The 21260-nt window shown below is 38.5% G+C and overlaps 1 protein-coding gene across 1 annotated transcript in view; it reads right to left on the bottom strand.

The window, feature by feature from the left end:
• LOC136866370 (nucleosome assembly protein 1-like 1) overlaps window positions 1–17783 on the bottom strand; it is a 74488-nt gene extending 56705 nt beyond the window's left edge. Inside the window, exons 1-2 of the mRNA XM_067143254.1 lie at window positions 17664–17783; window positions 16892–17061 (exon numbers count right to left, since the gene is read on the bottom strand). Coding sequence (XP_066999355.1) covers window positions 16892–17050 — 159 coding nt within the window. The 5' untranslated portion in view covers window positions 17051–17061; window positions 17664–17783. The remainder of the gene's footprint in view (window positions 1–16891; window positions 17062–17663) is intronic.
• Between the last annotated feature and the right edge of the window lie 3477 nt (window positions 17784–21260).

Raw genomic sequence — 21260 nt, 5'->3', positions numbered from 1 at the left:
AAGACGAAATAAGGAGAACCGCAGGAGAGTGTAAACTTCAAAAAAAGCTAAAATGGTTTGGACACATGAGAGTGCCAGGAGAGAGAATACCAAAGAACATTCATGGATACAGAGACTGCTTCCTGTAACTAACGAACTTCATTACAGGTAACTTCTGGCATTCTCTGTTGTGGACTGTATTGCAAATACAGGAGTCTAGAGCAATAAAGTATAGTATGCAAACCTTTTCTTGATCCCTGAGCTCCACAGAGCTGAATGGGAACTTGGGATCAAGCTGAACTAGAAGAATGGTGGAAAGATCGAGTAAGGTGGAGGGCTTTACTACACTACCCTACCCTGAGAGAATCTGGGAATAGATAAATGGTCTAAGGTGTGAGTGGGCCATGGAATGACGTAATAGGAGTGAAGGAATTTCAACGAAAACTTCGAATTAAGGAAGACAAAGTATACTTTATATAGTAATACTAAAAGTATAGCATCAAGAAATCATCACAACTGTAAACCCCTAGTATACAGGTAATTTAGCTTCAATATCGTATCTTATCAAATACGGATTTTGGGAATAGATCACGATCTATAGGAGCTGCCATCTTACCAAAGATACAGCAGGCAGCATGGAGAATATACATGAGGTTTAGTTTGATACTACTGCTCCATGCAGAGAATGTGGGAAATCGACCATGGAAGCTGATGTAGCTGTCGAATGTGATGGCAGTTGTAAACAATAGTACCTCAAAGAATGTGCAGGTATCGGTGCAAGTGTTTGCTGCAATTAAAATGTTCCCTCATTTGGTTATGTAAAAACTTTGCCATGATGAATGGGTAAGAAGAGCTGAAGGCAATTTGGGAAGAAATCCATAACATGAAAGATATTATAAAACAGACAGAAATTAGAAATTTGTACCGCAACTGAAGCAGAGATATGCGAGTGAAATTTCGAGCCACTCAAAGGTTCCAGCATACAATGATGGGGAAAAAGGGAAGCCTGACCAAGAAGAAAACTGCACCTACACCACCTGCTCTACAGCTTAACAACCTAACATCAAATGACATTGAGTCAAGGTCTGATGCCTCATCTGTCAAGCCGGATCACTCCCAGGCATCCGATACCAACATCCAGTTCACTGCTCCACTAATCAATTACAGGGAAGATGAAGAAGAAAAGGTTTACATACTATACTAGAAGCGAGAAGAGATTTTTCAGGAGCAAGCAGAAGCTAGCTGGCAGCGGGGTCACAATCGCACGTCTTGACATAATAAAGGCCGCGATAAATACAGAATCGCCAACTGTTGGACAAAGGACAGTATGGCTGGCCTATTTCCCGTGTATTGGAAATTTATTTATAATTGCATTTCAATACGGAACAAAAATGAAATGTATAGCTTATACTGGAGGAGCTCATCGTTAATAAGTAATACAATAAAGGTAGCACCACAATCTGCGAGAGAATCACTGCAGCAAGCAGAGCATGTTGAAATCTCAGCTGTTACGGCAAAACGCTCCCACCGCTGTACTCATCAATGTAAACAGATATGGTTTAAAATTCGTAAGTCAACATTATCAGAAACTACAGTATACAGTGGAACCTTGATTCTCCGTTTTTCGAGGGAAAACGGAAAATCCGGGAATGAATGAAAACCATCAACAATTTGGCTAAACACCACAAAATGAAATGCGCATAATTATAATCTTACAAATCTCCTAAACCAAACCAAACTATGCCTGCCAAGCGACCGCTGCTCAGCCCGAAGGCCTGCAGATTACGAAGTGACGCATGGTCAGTGTGACGAATCCTCTCGGCCGATATTCCTGGCTCTAGATCGGGGTCGCCATCTCGCCATTAGATAGCTCCTTAATTAACCCTCTTAGTGCTGGCTCCTTTACTGCCGTGGTTGCTAAGAATGCCAGAGAGAAAATGCCTATTATGCAGCACCAAAGATAAAAGCATATCCTATCCTCACTTTTCAAGATATCTCATTGTAGTTTATATTTTCTTGTAGCTAAGTGATTCCTCTCTTCACTCATATTATCACGAAAATAATTCAAACATCCGAGCAAACAAATTTAATATGTTCATGCAGTTTTTGAAAAATTGTAAAATTCAAATTTGGATCTCAGTACCTTCTAGTATTTTGATCGTACTCACCTAAATTTTGTTTTCCTGTGCACATTGATACATTGTTTACTAGTTTGTAAAATATCAGTGTTTTAAGAATAATAGTTCTTGTCAAAATGGATTAAAATACTGACTTGGTCTAGCATCAGCAGGAGGTGCACGTTTAGGACCGGGCGTCTCAAGGAATGCAGGAGAGGGCTAAACTTGCACGTCGTGATCGCACTGAATTTTCAGTTCAGCAACTTTGATTAGCCAAACTCTTTGAAAAATCTAATAACGCCAAGCCAAACGACCGCAAGTAGTTTTTAATTCTCTCATCTAATAAAATAAAGCACATTAGATACAAAAGCACCCAACATGATGGCGAAATCCCTTTTTTTCTTAATCTTTCATTGTAATTTGGTCTCCTGTATACTGTTCGTAGGCAGTTTCTGGAAATCTTGTACCGCCGCCGTGTACATTAGGACTACATCGACTTAACCCCTCAGCGTCGCAGCCATTTAAAGAGCTTCCAACCCCGCGGCCGGACGAGATTTCAACTATGCGCGACTGAAATACATTGATTCACTTACAACGTTACTACAAGTATAAGAGTAGCCCGATATTCACGAAATTTGGAATTCCTTATGACAGAACTAAGTACGTGCAGATAATTACATAATTGTTTCACATTTCATTAGTAATTTAGTTCCGTGTGATAGACTTCGAAGCACTCTTCGAGACAGGGACCCAAATTACACTCCTGGCAGCAGTACAGTGATGTCTTCTTTTTGCCGTGTTTTTAACACACGATACGTCTCTGAGGTTTGGATTTCTCACTCTTCGGTGCTAATTTCCTGATAAAATGTCTTTTCTGCAACCTTGGAACTGTATTATCTGATGCGCGCCGGCCTTGAATATTTCTTTACCCGCCCGAGCGAGCGTATTTTGTAAACAAACCTTTCACCAGCTGCTCCGATAACGTACCCCTAATTGCTCAATATTTGTCTCTGTGACATGTGTGAATATTATTAGAGAATTTAGGAATCATAATTCACTGAAAGAAGTTTTCACGGGAAACTGATGAAAATTCCCCTGTAAAATTGAATATAAATTATCAGGATTTTGAACTCTCGTACCGGTAATTAATGCGGTTTCGCGATCTAACATGCCTGCCTCTCATCCAGAGGGCCCGGGTTCGATTCCGACCAGGTCAGGCAGTTTTACCTGGACACAAGTCTAATTCCAGGTCCACTCAGCCTACGTGATTACCTCTAACTCTTAAGAGTGCCGGGGAGCGCGATCGCGCTCCTCTGTAGCCTAGCGGAAAGTGCCACGAGCGCGATCGCGCTCCGTGTTGCGGCTGTCTATGTAAGTCATAATAGTTTGCACATTTCTGACAGATGGCTGCTCCAGTCGTCATCACCCTGTAGTAGATACTACATAGTTTCTAAATCTACCACCAGAATCTCCGTGCGACATGTGTTATGATTTTTTCTATTTCAACTGTTTGGCACGTATCTGTAGCCATGTGTTAGTAATAATGGCGACCAGTTCTCGTATTATGTTTGAAATTGATGACGATTTGGTACAATATATTGATAATTGAGTGATTATTCCAATTATATCGAGTCAGGCGACCATTCAGATGATACTGAGATTAATAATAATGCCGGTAAAGTTTCAAACAATGACGATTGTGGTTATGTTATCCAACTTACTCGTGTGACAGTGATGCATGAAATTTCCGATAAAGATGGTAATGATAGTGACGGGAATAATGATGGAATTGACGGAGACAATAATAACGATGATGACCAGATTCCCGATTTCCGTAAGATGAAACGACAAATAAGGAGTAATGAAGTTTGAAATAATAACATTAAGTTATTTATTAGACCACCTAATCAATACAAAATCGTCTTGGATGATTTACATAAATTTGTTAGCTAATAGTGGGACATGTTTCGCCTTCTCTGAAGGCATCATCAGCCATAGTCTTAACCTTAAATTAAAAATAAGCGTCTAAATAACATGTAGTGATGAAATGAATTTTAAAATCTCATACTCATAATATTACAAGCTATCTTTGTCACCGTCAAGTGATTCCACTTGTATATGCTTTTTCAACTAGAATATCTACAAACTCACAATTTACAACATTTGAACATCACTTCAAATTTTGAGATGGTCCATAGTGATCCTATTTGAAACTGTTCTTCAACTTCTATTCACCAACTTCATATCCTCAACGTGTTCTACAACTTCACCATATGCATCTGACTTTCATCCTTTATCTTCAAGATCATAATGAACTTCGGATCTCTCGACTAACTTTGACTTTTACTCTCTCCTCTTTACTTTGATTACATAAGATTTTTCGCCATCGTCTAATTATAACCGCCATTACTATCAACTTTACTTTTATGCAATCTTACTACTTGTTGTATAACAATCTGTTGTTTTATTCCATTGTACTTATTTTAGCAGCCTTCTAAGGTTAATTTTGTTAATACTCCCACTATTGTATCTCATCACATTGTATTTTCAAACCATCATTGTTATTTTTAATGTTATTTTACTTCAAATCTCTTCAAGATTTTAAAATTCATTTCATCACTACATGTTATTTAGACGCTTATTTTTAATTTAAGGTTAAGACTATGGCTGATGATGCCTTCAGAGAAGGCGAAACATGTCCCACTATTAGCTAACAAATTTATGTAAATCATCCAAGACGATTTTGTATTGATTAGGTGGTCTAATAAATAACTTAATGTTATTATTTCAATCTACATCATCAATACGGACCAAAAATGATATTTATTACATGTAATGAAGTTTGGTCGGAGATAGTCGTTCAAGTATACCATTTATTAGAGGATCTAAACAAACTCAAGTTAAACTCCAAGCGGCAGCCTGGGTTGCTTGGTTATATGTTGGCAGTGTACATCCAGAAACAGAGGACCTCATGAAATTTCTACAAGACAATGGGATTAACTGTAACATATCTTGTTCTCAACTGAACACCAAAGGCACAAACAAAGCTTTTTATATCAGTATACATTTTAACTTCTTAGACACTATTAACTGTTCAAATTTCTGGCCTAAAGATGTAATGGTTAGATTTTCTTTTCGCCCCATTAGAAAAATCAGCACGCATCTCAATACGTAACTAAGCGACAGGATGACCCCTCCCCTCAAGAAATCAAGCTGCTGTCTTGGAACACTGAAGGACTACTAGGTAAAGCTCATTCAATTCAAGCAATGCTGCAGACATGTGATGTTGCAATATTTGTGGAAACTTTAACATCGGAATGGAATTTCAATAGCCACTACTCAGCGCATGTTCTAGCTGACAAAGGACCTACTGGAAGACCTAAAGGAGGAATTTGTTTTTTTTCTCAGATAAATTCTGGCCTTTCATTGTAAGCGAAAGTCCACGATGCTCTTGCAGTGCACACTAGACTGTGTGTTCTTATTGGTTATTTATTTTCAACCTTACGCCATGTCAGACATTATTGAAATCAGTCTCTGCAAGTGACAAAAAGAGAGGATATAGTAATCCTTGGAGATCTTAACTGTCGTATAGATGTTCCACTTCAGAAAACAAAAGAGGTCAGTAGTTACTTAGAGGAGGGTTTTCATCTACTAATAGTAAGGATCAGAGGACATATTTGCTACAATGGCATGAGTACGATAGACCTTGTATTCATTAACTCAAAATTAACTCTAATCAGTCAAGTAGTTAGAGCAGAAACAGAAAAAAAAAAAAAATTTACCAGTTGAGACAAGTTTGAAACTAGTTAACTTTTACTCGTGCCCAGTACCACAAACTCAAGTGAGCAGGCGGACTGATCTGTCCTTAATTGGTGACTCGGATAATAGGATAGTTATTGAAAAACTACAAAGTGGCACTCTGTCAGAGGCAGCAACAAAACTAGAAAAGATCATTAAAAACGCTGTCATCTCTGACATCCATCAAAGAAAAGCAAAGCCTTGATTTACTATGGCGTGTTTCAATGCAAGGGAAATTGCTTTACAAGCCTGACAGGATGCTAAAGTGCAACAGACAAAGGAACGGTGGGCAGTTTACGCTAGGTTAAGAAGAGATTATAAAGTCATTGTCGCAAAAAAACACACAGTTCAGAGAAGGAAGAGACATTCCTAATTGAGGAAGCGAAACTAAATCCATATAAAGCCCTTCGCCCAAGGCAACCATCGTTCCCAAGGAATATACCGATGAGTATATGGGAGACGCATCTAACTGCAATCCTACAAGAGAGATACGCAGCCGGTAAACTTTCATTTACCCCACACGGATGCCAGCGTCCATTGCGTGGAATTCACACGAGATGAAATATCACATACCACCCATAACCTGAAAGACAAGTAAGCATCTGGCCCCGATCTCTTATTCAACAAACATTTGAAAGCTACTTTCTCAGTGTTATAGAACTCTATATCACTAATGCTAAACGAATGTTTGAGTCAAGGTATAGTACCAGAAAGTTGGAAACAATCCACAATTAGGATGTTATATAAAGGGAAAGGTGATACAGCAGATCCCAATTCTTACAGAGATATTGCACTGGAGTGTTTCCTCTTCAAGACCCTGACTGCTTTAGTTCATAAACGCATTACAGAGTTAATTGCAGACAAACTTCCAAATTCCCAATTTGGTTTCAGGAGTGGTAGGTCAACACTTCAGGCAGTTCAATGCCTTCAACAGGACATAGAGGAAGCCTTGGATCAACCTAGAGGAAAACTTCATGCCATCTTCATTGATTATTCAAAGGCTTTTGACACGATTGACAGAACTATTCTTTTAGAGAAATTACGAAAGATCACCGACCAGAGTTTGTAACTTCTTCCACTAATCAAAGATCTGCTCACCAGCAATTGGATGGAAATCAGTGATGGCATTACCAGATCAGGCACAAACTATGGAGTCCTTTGCTCTTCATTACAGCAACGGCAGACATTACAAAATCGATAACGTCTAGTACTGTCAAATTACTCATGTATGCAGATGACATGACCTTAACGTTGTGCCATTTCACTGTTAGCAGTGAAGATTTTCTGGAGCAAAAATGGTCGCTATGCCACGAGAAAGTCGGAAATAAAACGTAAACATTCATAAATGTCAGAAAAATAATGCTTTCACCAGGTACAAGTAAGGGAATGAAATATGGAAGGCAGTGAAAAAAGAAAGAAGACAGAATATTGTTAAAATTTATTATTGAAAAAAATATTTCATTCGGAAAGGAGCTACGAGCAGATCGCTATAGCAAATTAATGCAAGAAGGTTGAATGAGTAAAAGAAGGTTTAAATTAAAAGATAAAAAAAGAATGGTAGTCTACAAGAAGCCTGCAAGACATCGACGTTGCAGAATTTAGATAGATTCGTAAATTAAAACAGCACAGTTGAGTCAGCATACTATGCAACTGCTACATCACGATGTACCGAGAAGGCGACGTACCCAGCGAGAGAATTCTATCTCAAAGACATTAGAAAGAAATAATAACCTGTAGACCAAGATATAGGAAGTTAAATAACGTTCCGATTGAAGCTTTAATAGCTATATTTGCAAACTACAGAACTTTAATATCATTATAAGAAGCATTAGTCACAGCATATTACTAGATCATAGCAGGCCTTGTAATCATAAGATGACGAAAATGACCATATCAAGGGGTATTCCTGTTTCAACTGCGCATGAAACCAGCTACGCCATGTGCTAGAAAGGCTGAGGCGGGGGCTACCTGGATTATGGGGACACGAGCCGACAAATCAATCCCCTGATGACCGAAGAAGACCAAAGACCTTCCCAGATGTTCCCAAGAGGCTGATACAATGTCGTGAACGCAAATATAGAACGTCTTAGCCAGCTGGACGTGTAACAGCGACGAGGGAAGCAGGAGGAAAAGATAAGTCTTAAGTCTATCGTACGTAATTCAAATAATATTTTGTTTGAGAAGTGCCATTTTATATTTTTGTGAAATGTACATGTGAAGTGCTATCTTAAGTTATCCACAGAAGTGATGTTACGCAGTAAGTCAACCAAATTAATAATATCAGAGGTTATTAGGTAGTCATCTGACCAGAATAACAAGTTCATTGGATTAGGAAGTATTTAACCAGTGATAAGCAAACCTTGCATACGTAATGTTGTCAATGTTGAATGAAAAGAGGTTAACTTAGCTTAAATACAGATGTGATACAACATTGTGATTAATAGTAGGTCTATATTAGGGCATAATGCTGCAAAGTGGAGTTGATATATAATCGTATACAGGTTATAGCAACGTCTTAGGAAGACATATGAAGATAATTAATGGAATCTGAAGAAAATTGAGAACACAATGGGATAGTTAAGTGGATGAATAATGATTATATAGTAACATGCATCAAATTAAAATGGATTATTATGCTTAGTGTCATGTAAAGTGAGACATGAGATGTGTAATATGAAGTTGATTTATATGTGAAGAATGGTCGAGTATTATGAAGAATGATGGTGGTGATTGTTTAGTCAAGAGTGAAGAAATAGATCATTTTATCGACGGTGTTAGGTCAATTGACGCAATTTTAAGGTAGAGGATAGTTATACTTGGTTCTCAAGTGCATGTTAGTTTTTCAGTAATACACATATAGTACCGAATACGATCTAGGCCTATATAACGTGCCTCTTAACAGATACCTGCAGATCAAAAATTAATCCACACAGGGAGGATAACACAAATTTAGCCTATTTTCGTACGAATTTCTAACCACAAATATGTTCATTAAAAACAAAAAAAGTTTGGAAGCTTATTTGGTTACATTGAATATCACTGGTAATATTATCTGCAATTGAAGGATGACAGTGACTGATAAGAGTCTTCTTACAAGTTAGACTACTCAATGTCTAGGAGAATTTCACTGAATAGTTGTCAGATGTGAATGACAGCATGATGACAGATAGTGTATAATTAATGTTTTGGCACTTAAATTAATTTTGAAATTAATATTTATTTTTAATGAACAACTTGAGTAAATAATAGTAATGATATTTCAATTATTTAATTTTAGAATGAAGCGATGACTTGATGAATTATCTTTTCTTCCATATAAATGAATAACGATGAGAACTTTGAAATGATTTTAAAAAATATTTTATTTTTATCACAACAAACACTTATGCTGATAAATGGAATATGGACACCTACTGACAAGTGAAGCTAACTTACTGTTAATTGATTAGGTGATATATGTGTAAATCAAGTGAAAATTTTAAGATTATGTGAAGATAGATGAAAGAAAGAAACGTGATTTTTTATAGTTTATTACACCCTAAAGAATCTGCAGAGACATTTTCAGCTCCCAGTCAAACTTGTATATATTTTTAACTTCTTGTTTTCAATTTAACACGTTCAGTACCAGCTTCTGAGCGGGACACTTGAATGCCTGGACCGGCCATTTTGATGCCCGGCCCTCGACGTGCATCACTTAATACAATTTACGATTGCTCCTAAACTATAAACGTTACAAAAATGATACTTTGTGCTTACCACTAGTAAATATTTAGGGTGTGATATCTGGTGTCACATGTTTCAAAATACATCTAATTTTATACAGCCTATCTGTATTTTCGGCATAATGATTACTGTCACAGAAGTGAAGAAATGAAAGAATATGAAGGAAGCGTATTTGGAACATTGTATTAGAAAATATCGGAGTATGAAAAACAGGGTCTTCGGTCCAGTACATTTTTATATCAGGATTTTGGACTAATCGGTTTCCACGATTGCATGATCGATATCTTTGTGAAAGGCCGCGGCGCCGCACTTATCACTTGACTCGCGTATAGATTGGTCTGCTCGCACACATACTGATAAAATTCGTCATTCATGAAAATACTCACGTAACTCAAAATATCCTGCTTATATTTTATTTGAACGTTTATACCTGAATTCTCTGTAAATGGTGGACGGGTGGACAATAACTAGGATGATATGTATCAGGCACTTCACTTTTCTCTGTAGGCCTATCGGATTCGGGAATCTGTATTTTCTCGTCACTTTCACTATCTGAGTCTATTTCAGGAATAAGTTCAGCACCAGAATAATCATTGTGAACAATACTTAATACTTTTTCTTCCGTAAGAAACTTTGTTTTATAAACCATTATACTACACTCGGTAAGAACGACATGCACTGCATTGAAATCTCAAGTACCGTCTTGACGCGTGAGGAAGTGCTGAGATATTCCCACTAAAACAGCTAAGATAAACATAAGCCCACTCAACGCGACGGTTATCTCAAAAAGGTCAACCAACTTCCTGCTACAACCAGTAACGCTGGCTAAGGTGCAAGAATGCATAGATGACGAATATAAACAGCATTGCTTCGCGCGGAACATTAAACGTCTTACGCCGTCCACGGCCCGCAGCATAGGAGCAAGCTTAAACGTCTTACGCCGTCCACGGTCCGCAATGAGTTAATTAGAGGCCTCTTTTCTCTTTTAAAACATTTTGAATGATAGATGAACTTTGAAGTCAGTTAATAATAAGATTCCTCTTTACTTGAGGTCAGATTATTTCATTTACTTTTTCAAGACCTTTCTCTATATTTAATAAAATAGCATTAGAAAAACTTACTCTTTCAATGACTTATTAGGTTAAGTATCTAGCCTTAAGCATAGGTTAAGAATTAACGAGAAATTTGCGGAAACATTCCGGACCGCGAACTGGAGACGTCCAATCCGTAGGTTACGTTTATTCAACCATATACCCCAATGATCCACTCTCGATATCGAACTCATGACCCGAATTCAACAACGATTGGAAAATGATTATACACTGAGCTAGTCTGGATCTAATTGCGACTTGACCTGGATGCGGGAACGGCGCAACGTCCATCTCAGAGCCTGACCAGCAAAGTAATTTTAACAAAGTGAGTAAATGGGCAGAAGAAACTAAGCTGAGACTGAATGAGGATAAGACCATCTCGATGTCTTTTACGAGAGGAGGCAAGAAGGGAACATTCTACTATAGGGACCGGCAGTTAAAATCAGTATGAAGTTTCCAGTACTTGGGAATAACTTTTCAGCTGGAAAACAATTTTCCCTTCATGTCAAAGAAAGACAAACACTGCCATTAAAGCAATGGGTGACATCAAACTTCTCAGCAGCTTGTTGCTGACAACGGACATAAGAGTTATTTCATTTCAAAGTTAGTCCAGTTGCGTCCTACGGGATAGAAAACATGGGTGCATCTTACCAAGGCATAATTGCAAAGTTTAGAGAATGTAAAATCAGCATTTCTTAAGAGATCACTTTGTCTATCCAAGTACACTCCTTCGCGCCTAACTTACGTGCCGAAAAGTAAACTGTTCTATGTAGAAGAGATGCGTCTGAAGTTCCTGCTCCCCACCACTACGGCGTATATGGCACTAATGCAGAACTTCATATGACGATTTTTACTTCACTACTGCAATGATTAACTCTGAGTGGATGCAAGGAGATTATTAATTAAGACATATCAACAAGGCTCGCCGTGCATGGATTTCACCATAAACTGTGTGAATCCAAGCAATTCCATGACCACTGCCATGACCAAGTGCAGAAGATGTGGTGAATACTGCAAGAGATACCATGTACTAAAGTGCAAATTGAGAACAGAATCTGAGAAACTTTTGTAAGACAGTGTAATACTTTGTATACTTGTATTCATGCACATTGTGCGCAATTAAAAATTTATTAATGGATGAAGAGGAAGAAGAGGGATTTAAAACTTATAACATTTAAAAAAATGCAGTTTAGGGATTCCAACAGCGACATTAACATGTAGGGCCTATGTGAAATAATTATTCCTATGCCAAATACTAATTCAAATTTGCACAATTAATTACAGAAAGTGAAAATTAATAATTCATTGACTTTCTTTAACATAAACACAAACACCAACAAAGTAGCCTAAATCACACAACATATAGATGGATATATCATGAAACATTAAAAACAGCTTCAAAACTGAGACTAGTACAAAATTTGGCAAAAGTTCAGTTACAACACTTTTTCAGGGCAGACATCTAGGCACGACAGCACTGTCATTTGTTTCTTTCTCACCGACTTCCTGCAATAGCCGTGATCGCGCGATGCACAGGGCTGCCAACTTGAGACAAAACCATTGGTCTGGATTGGTTAGGTCCAGCTAGTGACAAAACCACTGGTCTGGATTGGTTAGGTCCGGGTAGTGACAAAACCACTGGTCAGGGTTGGTTAGGTTAGGTTAGGTTATTGACAAAACTATTGGACTGGGGGCGTAATCCCCCAGATTAGGGCCACGAAGCAGTGTTAGGCCTGTAGCATTCCGTATGGTGCGAACAGCACATTCAAAAAGCTGAAGTAATTTTTATCATACCAGCTAGTGACAAAGCCATTGGTCTGACTGAACATTGTTTCGTTACACATTGGATTTAGTTGTTATTACTGCGCACTGGTTGGTAACTGAATTCATTTCACTTCATTGCTGGGAATGAAGTCATATCCGATTGTATCTCAGCCAACGGAAATCAATTATATTAGGTTATAATGACGTGTGATCAATTATATCAGGTTATAAAAGTAAATCTACATCTGGGGGACAGCAGGTGGGTCCCTATCTCTCCTCTACACGATATTCAACATAAGATTTGTAACATTTCAATTCCCCTATGATGCTATGAAACTTCTGTTGCGCATACTGAATTTCTACCCTTAATTTAGGATGGTAGTTTTAGGGCCGATTATACCATCTGCTGGTAAAGTGGCTGGCAGCTGCCCGGGAGGTAAACTACCTGCGGGTGTAAAGCAGCTGGTACTTTGCGTTGCATGCAACCACCTCCGCGCAAGCGCTGGGTAGCTACCAGGACCTAGACACCGATATACAGAGTTGGCTAGACTGATTTTCAGCGACTTCTCACTTTCGAGTGTGGTGCTATCTATCGTCAGATTTATGAAGCTCATTTCGATTGTCTTATTTTCCTGTGCTTGCATCTGTTGATTATCTTCAAAAAGCCTAATAAAGGGAGTCTTAAGAGTTATGGACAACGATTTATGTCAAGCTTTCGTGATTTTAATCTAAGAGCTTCAAAATCAATATCTAATTGGAATTAAAATCTCGAGATTACATTTTCTTACGCCAGTTATAAGCTGTCACGTAAGGCAACGTTTTTGGAAAGTATTCTCGTAGTAGACTGGTCAAGTCGCTCGCTCCGTAATAGAAGGTACGCAGGTTTTCATAGTCTTTCTAATTTACATTTTAAAAAATATTTTCGTTCCCTGCCGTTGTTCTTAACTCTTTTTCACGCGCATCCATATACGTATATGCACCCAACATCTTTCTTAGGAACTTATTGCCTTTGAGCATTCTATCTACAGGCTTCTGTGAATTGATCAAGTATCTCCACGTTGCTCTATTTGCAACTAGCTCTGTGACCTCATTTAGTTCCACATGCTTCCATTTATTTATAATGCATTTCATTCTAATGTTTATGACGATCAAGTTGGAAGGTACCATACTGTTAAAGAACTAATCAGGGTAAATATCCATGATAGGAAGAGGAATTCGGGAATGGAATAGTTTCCAATTTCTTCGAAATCATTTACAAGAAGACTATGTAAACAACTGATAGGGAATCTGCTACCTGGGCGACAGTCCTATACGGTATGCTATATTAATCGTAACATCACTTTCTATAAGTAGCACACACTTATAAAGCATTTTCCTAGTAGACATAATATTATGATTAAACATTTCAATGAAATATGTTATTAACAAAAGAACGCATGAAAAGAGGCATACAGATTGATACAACACTAATAATGAAAAAAATGAAAAAAAATCGTCATAATGAAGACTCGAACCTGCAAACCTCGTATTATAAACTGTGCGCGTTAGCCATTACGCTACGAGGTACCTTGAGGTAATAGGAATACATAGAAGCAAGTTATACCTGGTGTTTGAAAACTGAAAAAGTAGAATATTGAATCTCATTTGAAATTACATCCGAATAGGTTTAGATTTTATATCCTTGTAGGGTTTCTTTGCGAAAGCTTGATGTACAAAATCAATGCGAGGCGCTGGTGTGACCATTGCAACTCTAAGGAAGCATCAATGTTCAAAATCCTGCAATACAATATCGATCACTGTTACAGTATAATGCTTTTTTTTTTCAGTATACTAAGCTAATTTGAGTTGTGTCACCAGAAATACAGCTAGTAATGTTCAGCTCTTAAAACCTGCCCGGCAGGTAATGTCTCTGAAGAGTCAAGTGTCAGACCTAAGATGAAATGCTGGTAAATAGAGCAAACGCCTGAAAAGCCATACATCTAAATTTTAGATCAGCTCTATTGGTGGAAAAATATCTAATTCCCTCCATGGGAACTTAGAATTTCCATTAGGTAATGTCTTATCGGGTCCTCGAAGTGGCCGATAAATTACGCGCCGGGTAACGGCGATTTATGCTGCCGATAGCACTACCCGGGAGTGGTCGAACGGAAACATCCTTTTACGCGGAGGGCAAGTTACACGCTACTTTACCAGTAGGTGGTAGAACCGGCCCTTAGCAGTACTAAAGCATTTTAGCTTGGCAGAGAAAGGGATATTTAACCACTTTCAAATACCACCGGAAAGAACTGGGATCAAACTTGTCATGTTGGTACCAGAAGGCTAGCACCTAAACCATCAGGGCCACTTGGGTTACGTCGCGCATTCCTATCTACGAAATGTCACTATAAAATTTGTCACAAATGGAACATAATAATTGCTTTTACACAGTTGAAGTCTAAAATCTGCAGTAAATTAAGAAATATTTTATTTTTGGAGAAAATCATGTATACCTACTTTTAAGTTCTTTTGGTGCTACGCTCACAGTATCACACGCATGTCTGTCTTACACTTTCAACAATTGTGTGTGTGATGTCTGTGTTCACTGAAGTTCTTTTCTTTCATTTCATTGCTGCAGTTGTCAATGACATTTCCTGAATTGTATCGTGATATGCAAGATTTAACAGGCGACAAAAAGCTATGGCCAACGTACATACAAAGAATTCTGTGGACTAGTGATTTATTGTGGTACTTACGATATTTCTTTGTAATGTGCAGCACCAAGTTGTTGAATGCGTCCTTAGTTGTTTTTCCGTAGAGTTCCAGGCACAACTATAGAAAGGGACACGCAAGGATTAGTAACACGTGCCACCACCAGGTGGCACACACGGGTTAACTGTCGCACTAGAAGCGCTGAGAGGAACGACAATGCTGCCAACTGTTGCTTGTACAGCTGTCTTCTTGTCAGTTTGCAATGGCTGTTTGTGGAGGTTGTGACATTCAGGTGAAGAAGGCCTATGCCCCTTGGTAGGAGGATTTCAGGAAAAGTGAGGGTATTGTGAAGTATTTCTTGCATTTTAGAAGCGCTAAATGACTTTTTCCTTGCCGTGCGGACAGTATGCGCCGCAGCCATAATTAAGAGCCTCCCGAAGGGAGTATGGCTCCCTACTGTTCTCATAACAGAGCTTGGCCTGGATTTAAAATGATAGGTTACAGCTACTAAATTACATTTTTTTTCTTGCCGTGCGGGCAGTATGCGCCGCAGCCATAGTTAAGAGCCTCTCGAAGGGAGCCACTGTTCTCATGACAGATTGGCCTCGAGGTGCAAAAATACCTTAAAGCTAATAAATGATCTTTATGTCTCGCACCGAGGCCATTTCAAACTTCCCAGGTCGCTTCATAATTTTTTTCTTCTGCCATGGTTGGTAACAATTTCTGCCTCATCCTAGGTGTCAATGACGTCATCCTCTTCCATACGTGAACCAATCACCGTTATAAGCAATGGAGTATGGCATCTAAAACAGTATTGTTATAAAAGCAAATGTACTTCTAGAGGCGGGTGGGTTGGTCCCTGGCTAGCGTATTGAACACATCCCACTTCCACAATCATTTTCAGGTGAGAATAGCAGCATTTAAAATAACATTTTATGTTATAATTCTTGAGTGTCCCTTTCTATATTTCTACAGAGTTCCAGCCACATCACTATAACATGGTCATTTGCCTCATTGAAGAACGAAATAACATAGTGAATGCTGTTGACCTCCATTTTGCTGTTTGAACTGGCCGCTCTAGTCATATGGACAAAGATAATGAGAATCCACAGACATAGCACTCCCATTCCTCGGTGCTAGCCCTGGACCTCAAGAAATAAACAAAAGACGGCACCAGCAGCGGAATACAACATAAAGGAGTCCTGTATACAGGGACCAAGTATGTATCCCCATTTCTCTAATAACGATGGTATTTCTTAATTTACTGCAGATTTTTCACTTCATTTAAGTAAAAGCAATTATGTTCCATTTGTGACAAATTTTACAATGACATTTTGTAGATAGGAATGTGCGATGTAACCGCCACTTGACCTAGCATTATCAAAGGAATTATTCAGAGAGCTGGTTATGCTGCAATGGCACACTCATTTGATGAGGAATCAATGGCAGACTACCTCATACCTCATCTTGCCTAGTATACCTGACTGACGGCGTATGTTTTTGCAGTTTCCTTATGATCGCATAACCTCTAGTCTTTTGGCTGATGACCTAACAGACAGAGCCATATAAGGAAGAGATAATCAAAGTAGACTCATATCTGCATAAAGACATATTGTAAAATCCATCATTTCCTAATGCTTGGACAAAGCTGCGTAGATCACAGTTGTGCATGTCTATTAAACCACGTTATAAAACCTACTAACACAGGGATATCATATAAACAGCACATACCTCCAACATTTCTGCATGTAATCGACCTTGCAGTGCAGCCAAAACATCCGGTCGCCGTAATATCTGAGATGTAACACCGTCCACTCCGGTGGTCTCCTCCTCTTCTTCAACCTCTTCAACCTCATCGGCGACATCGCCAACACGCTCTGGATAAGCCATTTTCTACCGGACTACGAAAGTCAAATAGAGAAGAATCAATCACAGACACACCAAGAGATTACAAGGATTTAAAAAACACTGAAATACAAACATTAAAATGAAATAATTTGGCACCTTAGTTCGTGAATAAATGGCCGCAAGTATCTAGTATGTTTACACAGTAATAAGATTAATAGTAAGACATGACTGGATATCAACGTAAAAAGAGAAATAAAATTTCACATCTCAACTGCGTATTTCTCTCGAGGGTCATGGTCACGGTAAATACAACCGAAATGCCGCTAGTAACGAGCCTAAACAAGAACTACTTCAAACAACGAAAGGAAATCGGTATCCATGGAAATACGTGTAGCTTGAGATGCGTTCATTACCAAATTTTCAGAAATTAATTACACTGCCCAAATAAACTAACAATCGACTTGACGGCACTTAGCCAGGCACATGGGAATCCATTTGCATTACACGACATAAGATGATTATTCCCTTAAATTTTACAGTGTACCCTAGTTACACCTTTATTACAGTATTTTCTTTAAAGCACTATTTCTACTCCAATGTACATTCAATCAGCAAAACTCAAGATGCAAATTAACACCCTCTTTGTCCGACATACCTTTTTACCGCTCACACTCGACAGAAAAGATGGTCGAAGTGAATGCCAAGGGTAGTCAGTGCTCTCAACTTCCAAAAAGAAAACAAGAATAACGCCAGGAGCCACGCCGTGAGAACGATCAAAAGAAAATCGACTATTCGTTGATTCCAGCTTACATGGAGAAACAATATACACAGAGTATTCATGATGTAGGAGAAGAATATCAGAAAAAAAAAATCCCTACACGACCATTAAACTATACAATAGTAGCAGTAAACTTCATGTTATTCAAAATTACTTAATAAATCAACATACACCTTTAACATGAATAAAGATCAACAATGGCGCCTTCAAAACTAATAGTATTATTGAAAAGGAAATGCGTTCAATGTGCTAAGATTAAAACACAAAAAAATAATAAAAGCGTCAGTGAAGACCTCTTGCGGCAGAATTTACAAAATGGTACTTTTTGCAAGTTTCCCAACAAATCACAAACATACCTAAAAGTACACTATACACGATAGAGGCTGTTCACTGCATGAAAAAATTTGACCTTACCAAGAACAACTACAATACCCAGACCAAGGGCGGATCTACTATAAGGGGCAGAGGCCCGGGCGCCACTTTTGAACACTTTTGTATTTTATTATTTGTAATTGTTATTACAAACACTGTGAAGCGAGTATGGTATTCAACGCGAACAGTCTTCTCCTTCCCACGTGTTCTCAGCGGCATATCAGTCGACTGGCTCACATCATCTCCACGCCTCCCCGGCAGAGCGGTAGTATTGATGGGTGTTGCTGGAGAGTGATCCCGTCGTTTGGGGCCAGACAAAGCCGGCCAGTTGAACTGGCTTTATTTCACGTTCGGTTCATTTGCCTGTGCGCGGAAGTGTGATTATTGCGGTATGGCAATTCTCAATTGAATCAGTCATTTAAGAAAGGGCACATGTCAAAATTGTCATTTTCCATTCTATTTTTCAGATTAACATTCCTTTCATCCGGGCGCACCTTGTCACAAAAGAAAGGTCACTTATCCAGCCTGTAACGTGCTGATATTTAAGGTTCATTTGGATGCTGTTTGGAAGTCATTTAAGAAACGGCACATGTCCCTGGATAAGTGCCCTTTCCTGAATGAATTCGTTGCTTACCGGGAGGAACATCTGCCTGTTCTGCCTGAAGAATACTGCATTAGAATGCAAGAGTAATACCGAAATACTAAGACTGTGTTTTGATTATTGTCAAAACCTTCCCCTGCCAAAAATACCATTGCAGGGCACATTGTACATGCGACAGATTTGGGTGAACACGTTTGGCATTCACAATATGTAAACAAATTCGTCAGTGCTTCATGTTTACCACGAAGGTAAAGCTCGCAAAGGTGTCAATGAAGTGTGTAGTTTTTTGTTAGACTATATCCAAACATGTGTACCAAAGAGTGTAAAATAACTTCGACTGTTCTCTGGTGGCGATGTAGGGCAGAATAAAAATCATACAGTGATCCGATTATGTGCAGCACTTGTTGACATGAAGCGATTTGAAACCATTCACCATTACTTCCCTATGCGAGGGCACTCATTCACTGCCTGTGATAGAGATTCTGCTATCATTAAACGAGCTGTTAAAAAAATTGATCGAATTTATGATGTGAGAAAATATTGTGAAATCATCTTACGGGCACCTAAACGTCATGACAAGTTCACCATCATTCTGGTAGAGACGAGTGATATTCTTAACTTTACTGCATGGTGGCCGAAATGTTATAAGAGGAGAGGGTTGTAGATGAATCTCGAGGAAGAGGAGTGCCTACCAACTTGAAAATTCGTTTCCAGCCAGCATAATTCATGCACTTTTTTACTCTGTCAATGATCCGGGAACCGTACGGACAAAACAGTTCATCAATGCCCTTATTGAACACTCCTTCCGTTTGCATCTAGACAACAGCGTTCAGCTTCCTAATGAACTAGCCTACGACGAACCAATTCCTATTGACAGGAATAAGATGAATGACCTAAAGTGTCTAGAAGTGTACATTCCGGGGGAGTACAAAGACTTTTTCAACGAAATACTTGCATGGCCAACTGTTCGTGTGACTGACGATGATTGCGATTAACTGTTACCATTCAAATGTTTATTATTGTAGAACAACGACACAGTGTGTCTAAATTATCTGAATCAACAAAGTGTTTTTGCTCCAAAACCGATTTTCATTCAGCCATCAGTGTGGAAGGGGCATATATCCATTTTTTAATCTGCCAATTACCATAAAATCCTTCATCTTTATTCCATATTTTATAACGTAACCTATGCACAACCGTTAACAATAACGGACAAAATACATACATTTAACGTAACTAAAAAGACTGGCTTTTAAATCACTTTTTTGCTCCTCCTCAAAAGTTGCGATTCTGGACATGTGCCCTTTCTTAAATGATTGATTCAATTCTATAGTGGACAAGCGAATGTCTAATTTAAGATTAATAGAGTGGACTGATTATTAAAAACTCCCTTCAGTTCATTAAGTCTGAAAAGAAAATATTCAAATTAAACGTTTAGGTGCTTACCAACAAAATGATTTCACGTCGTATCAACTTGAAGGCAAGAAAAATAAACTATCTCTAAAACATGGTTCAAAAAAGTCATGGTTAACAGTGAGTGAAGAGAAACAAAGTCTGTTTCGTTTTTAGTGTGTACCACTTCGTGCTGAAGGATTGTGGTCAACGACTGGGTCTAAGAATCTAAAATTTAAGTGAACGAATTAAAACCCATGAGCAAAGCGCACTACAATTTGAAAATACCCGTAAATACAAAATAATTGGGACTGTTAATATTGGTGTTAATACTGTGAGCAAGTGCAAAATGATATCGATGATGTTGTGAGGTGGAGAGTAGGCAATGGTATGATGATAAACGGCGTTAAAAGACAGGTTGTGAGTTTCACAAACAGGAAAAGTCATCTCAGTTTGAATTACTGTGTTGATGGGGTGAAAGTTCCTTTTGAGGATCATTGTAAGTACATAGGTGTTAATATCAGGAAAGATCTTTATTGGGTAACACATAAATATGATTGTTAATAAAGGGTACAGATATCTACACATGGTTATGAGGGTATTTAGGGGTTGTAGTAAGGATGTAAAGGAGAGGACATATAAGTCTCCGGTAAGACCCCAGCTAGAGTAAGGTTCCAGTATATGGGAACCTCACCAGGATTACTTGATTCAAGAACTGGAAAAATCCAAGAAAAGCCCCTCGATTTGTTCTGGGTGATTTCCGACAAAAGAGTAGCGTTAAAAAACTGTTGCAAAGTTTGGACTGGGAAGACTTGGGAGAAAGGAGACGAGCTGCTCGACTAAGTGGTATGTTCCGAGCTGTCAGTGGAGAGATGGCGTGGAATGACATCAGTAGACGAATATGCTTGACTGATGTCTTTAAAAGTAGGAAAGATCACAACATGAAGATAAAGCTGGAATTCAAGAGGATTAATTGGGGCAAATTTTCGTTTATAGGCAGGGGAGTTACGGATTGGAATAACATACCAAGGGAAATGTTCATTAAATTTTCAGTTTCTTTGCGATCACTTAAGAAAAAGTTTTTTTTTTTTGCTAGTTGCTTTACGTCG

This window comes from Anabrus simplex, chromosome 3, assembly GCF_040414725.1.
Source record: "Anabrus simplex isolate iqAnaSimp1 chromosome 3, ASM4041472v1, whole genome shotgun sequence".
Lineage (NCBI taxonomy): Eukaryota > Metazoa > Arthropoda > Insecta > Orthoptera > Tettigoniidae > Anabrus > Anabrus simplex.
Note: the sequence above shows the minus strand (reverse complement) of the source record. Positions and strands in the feature narration are given on the sequence as shown.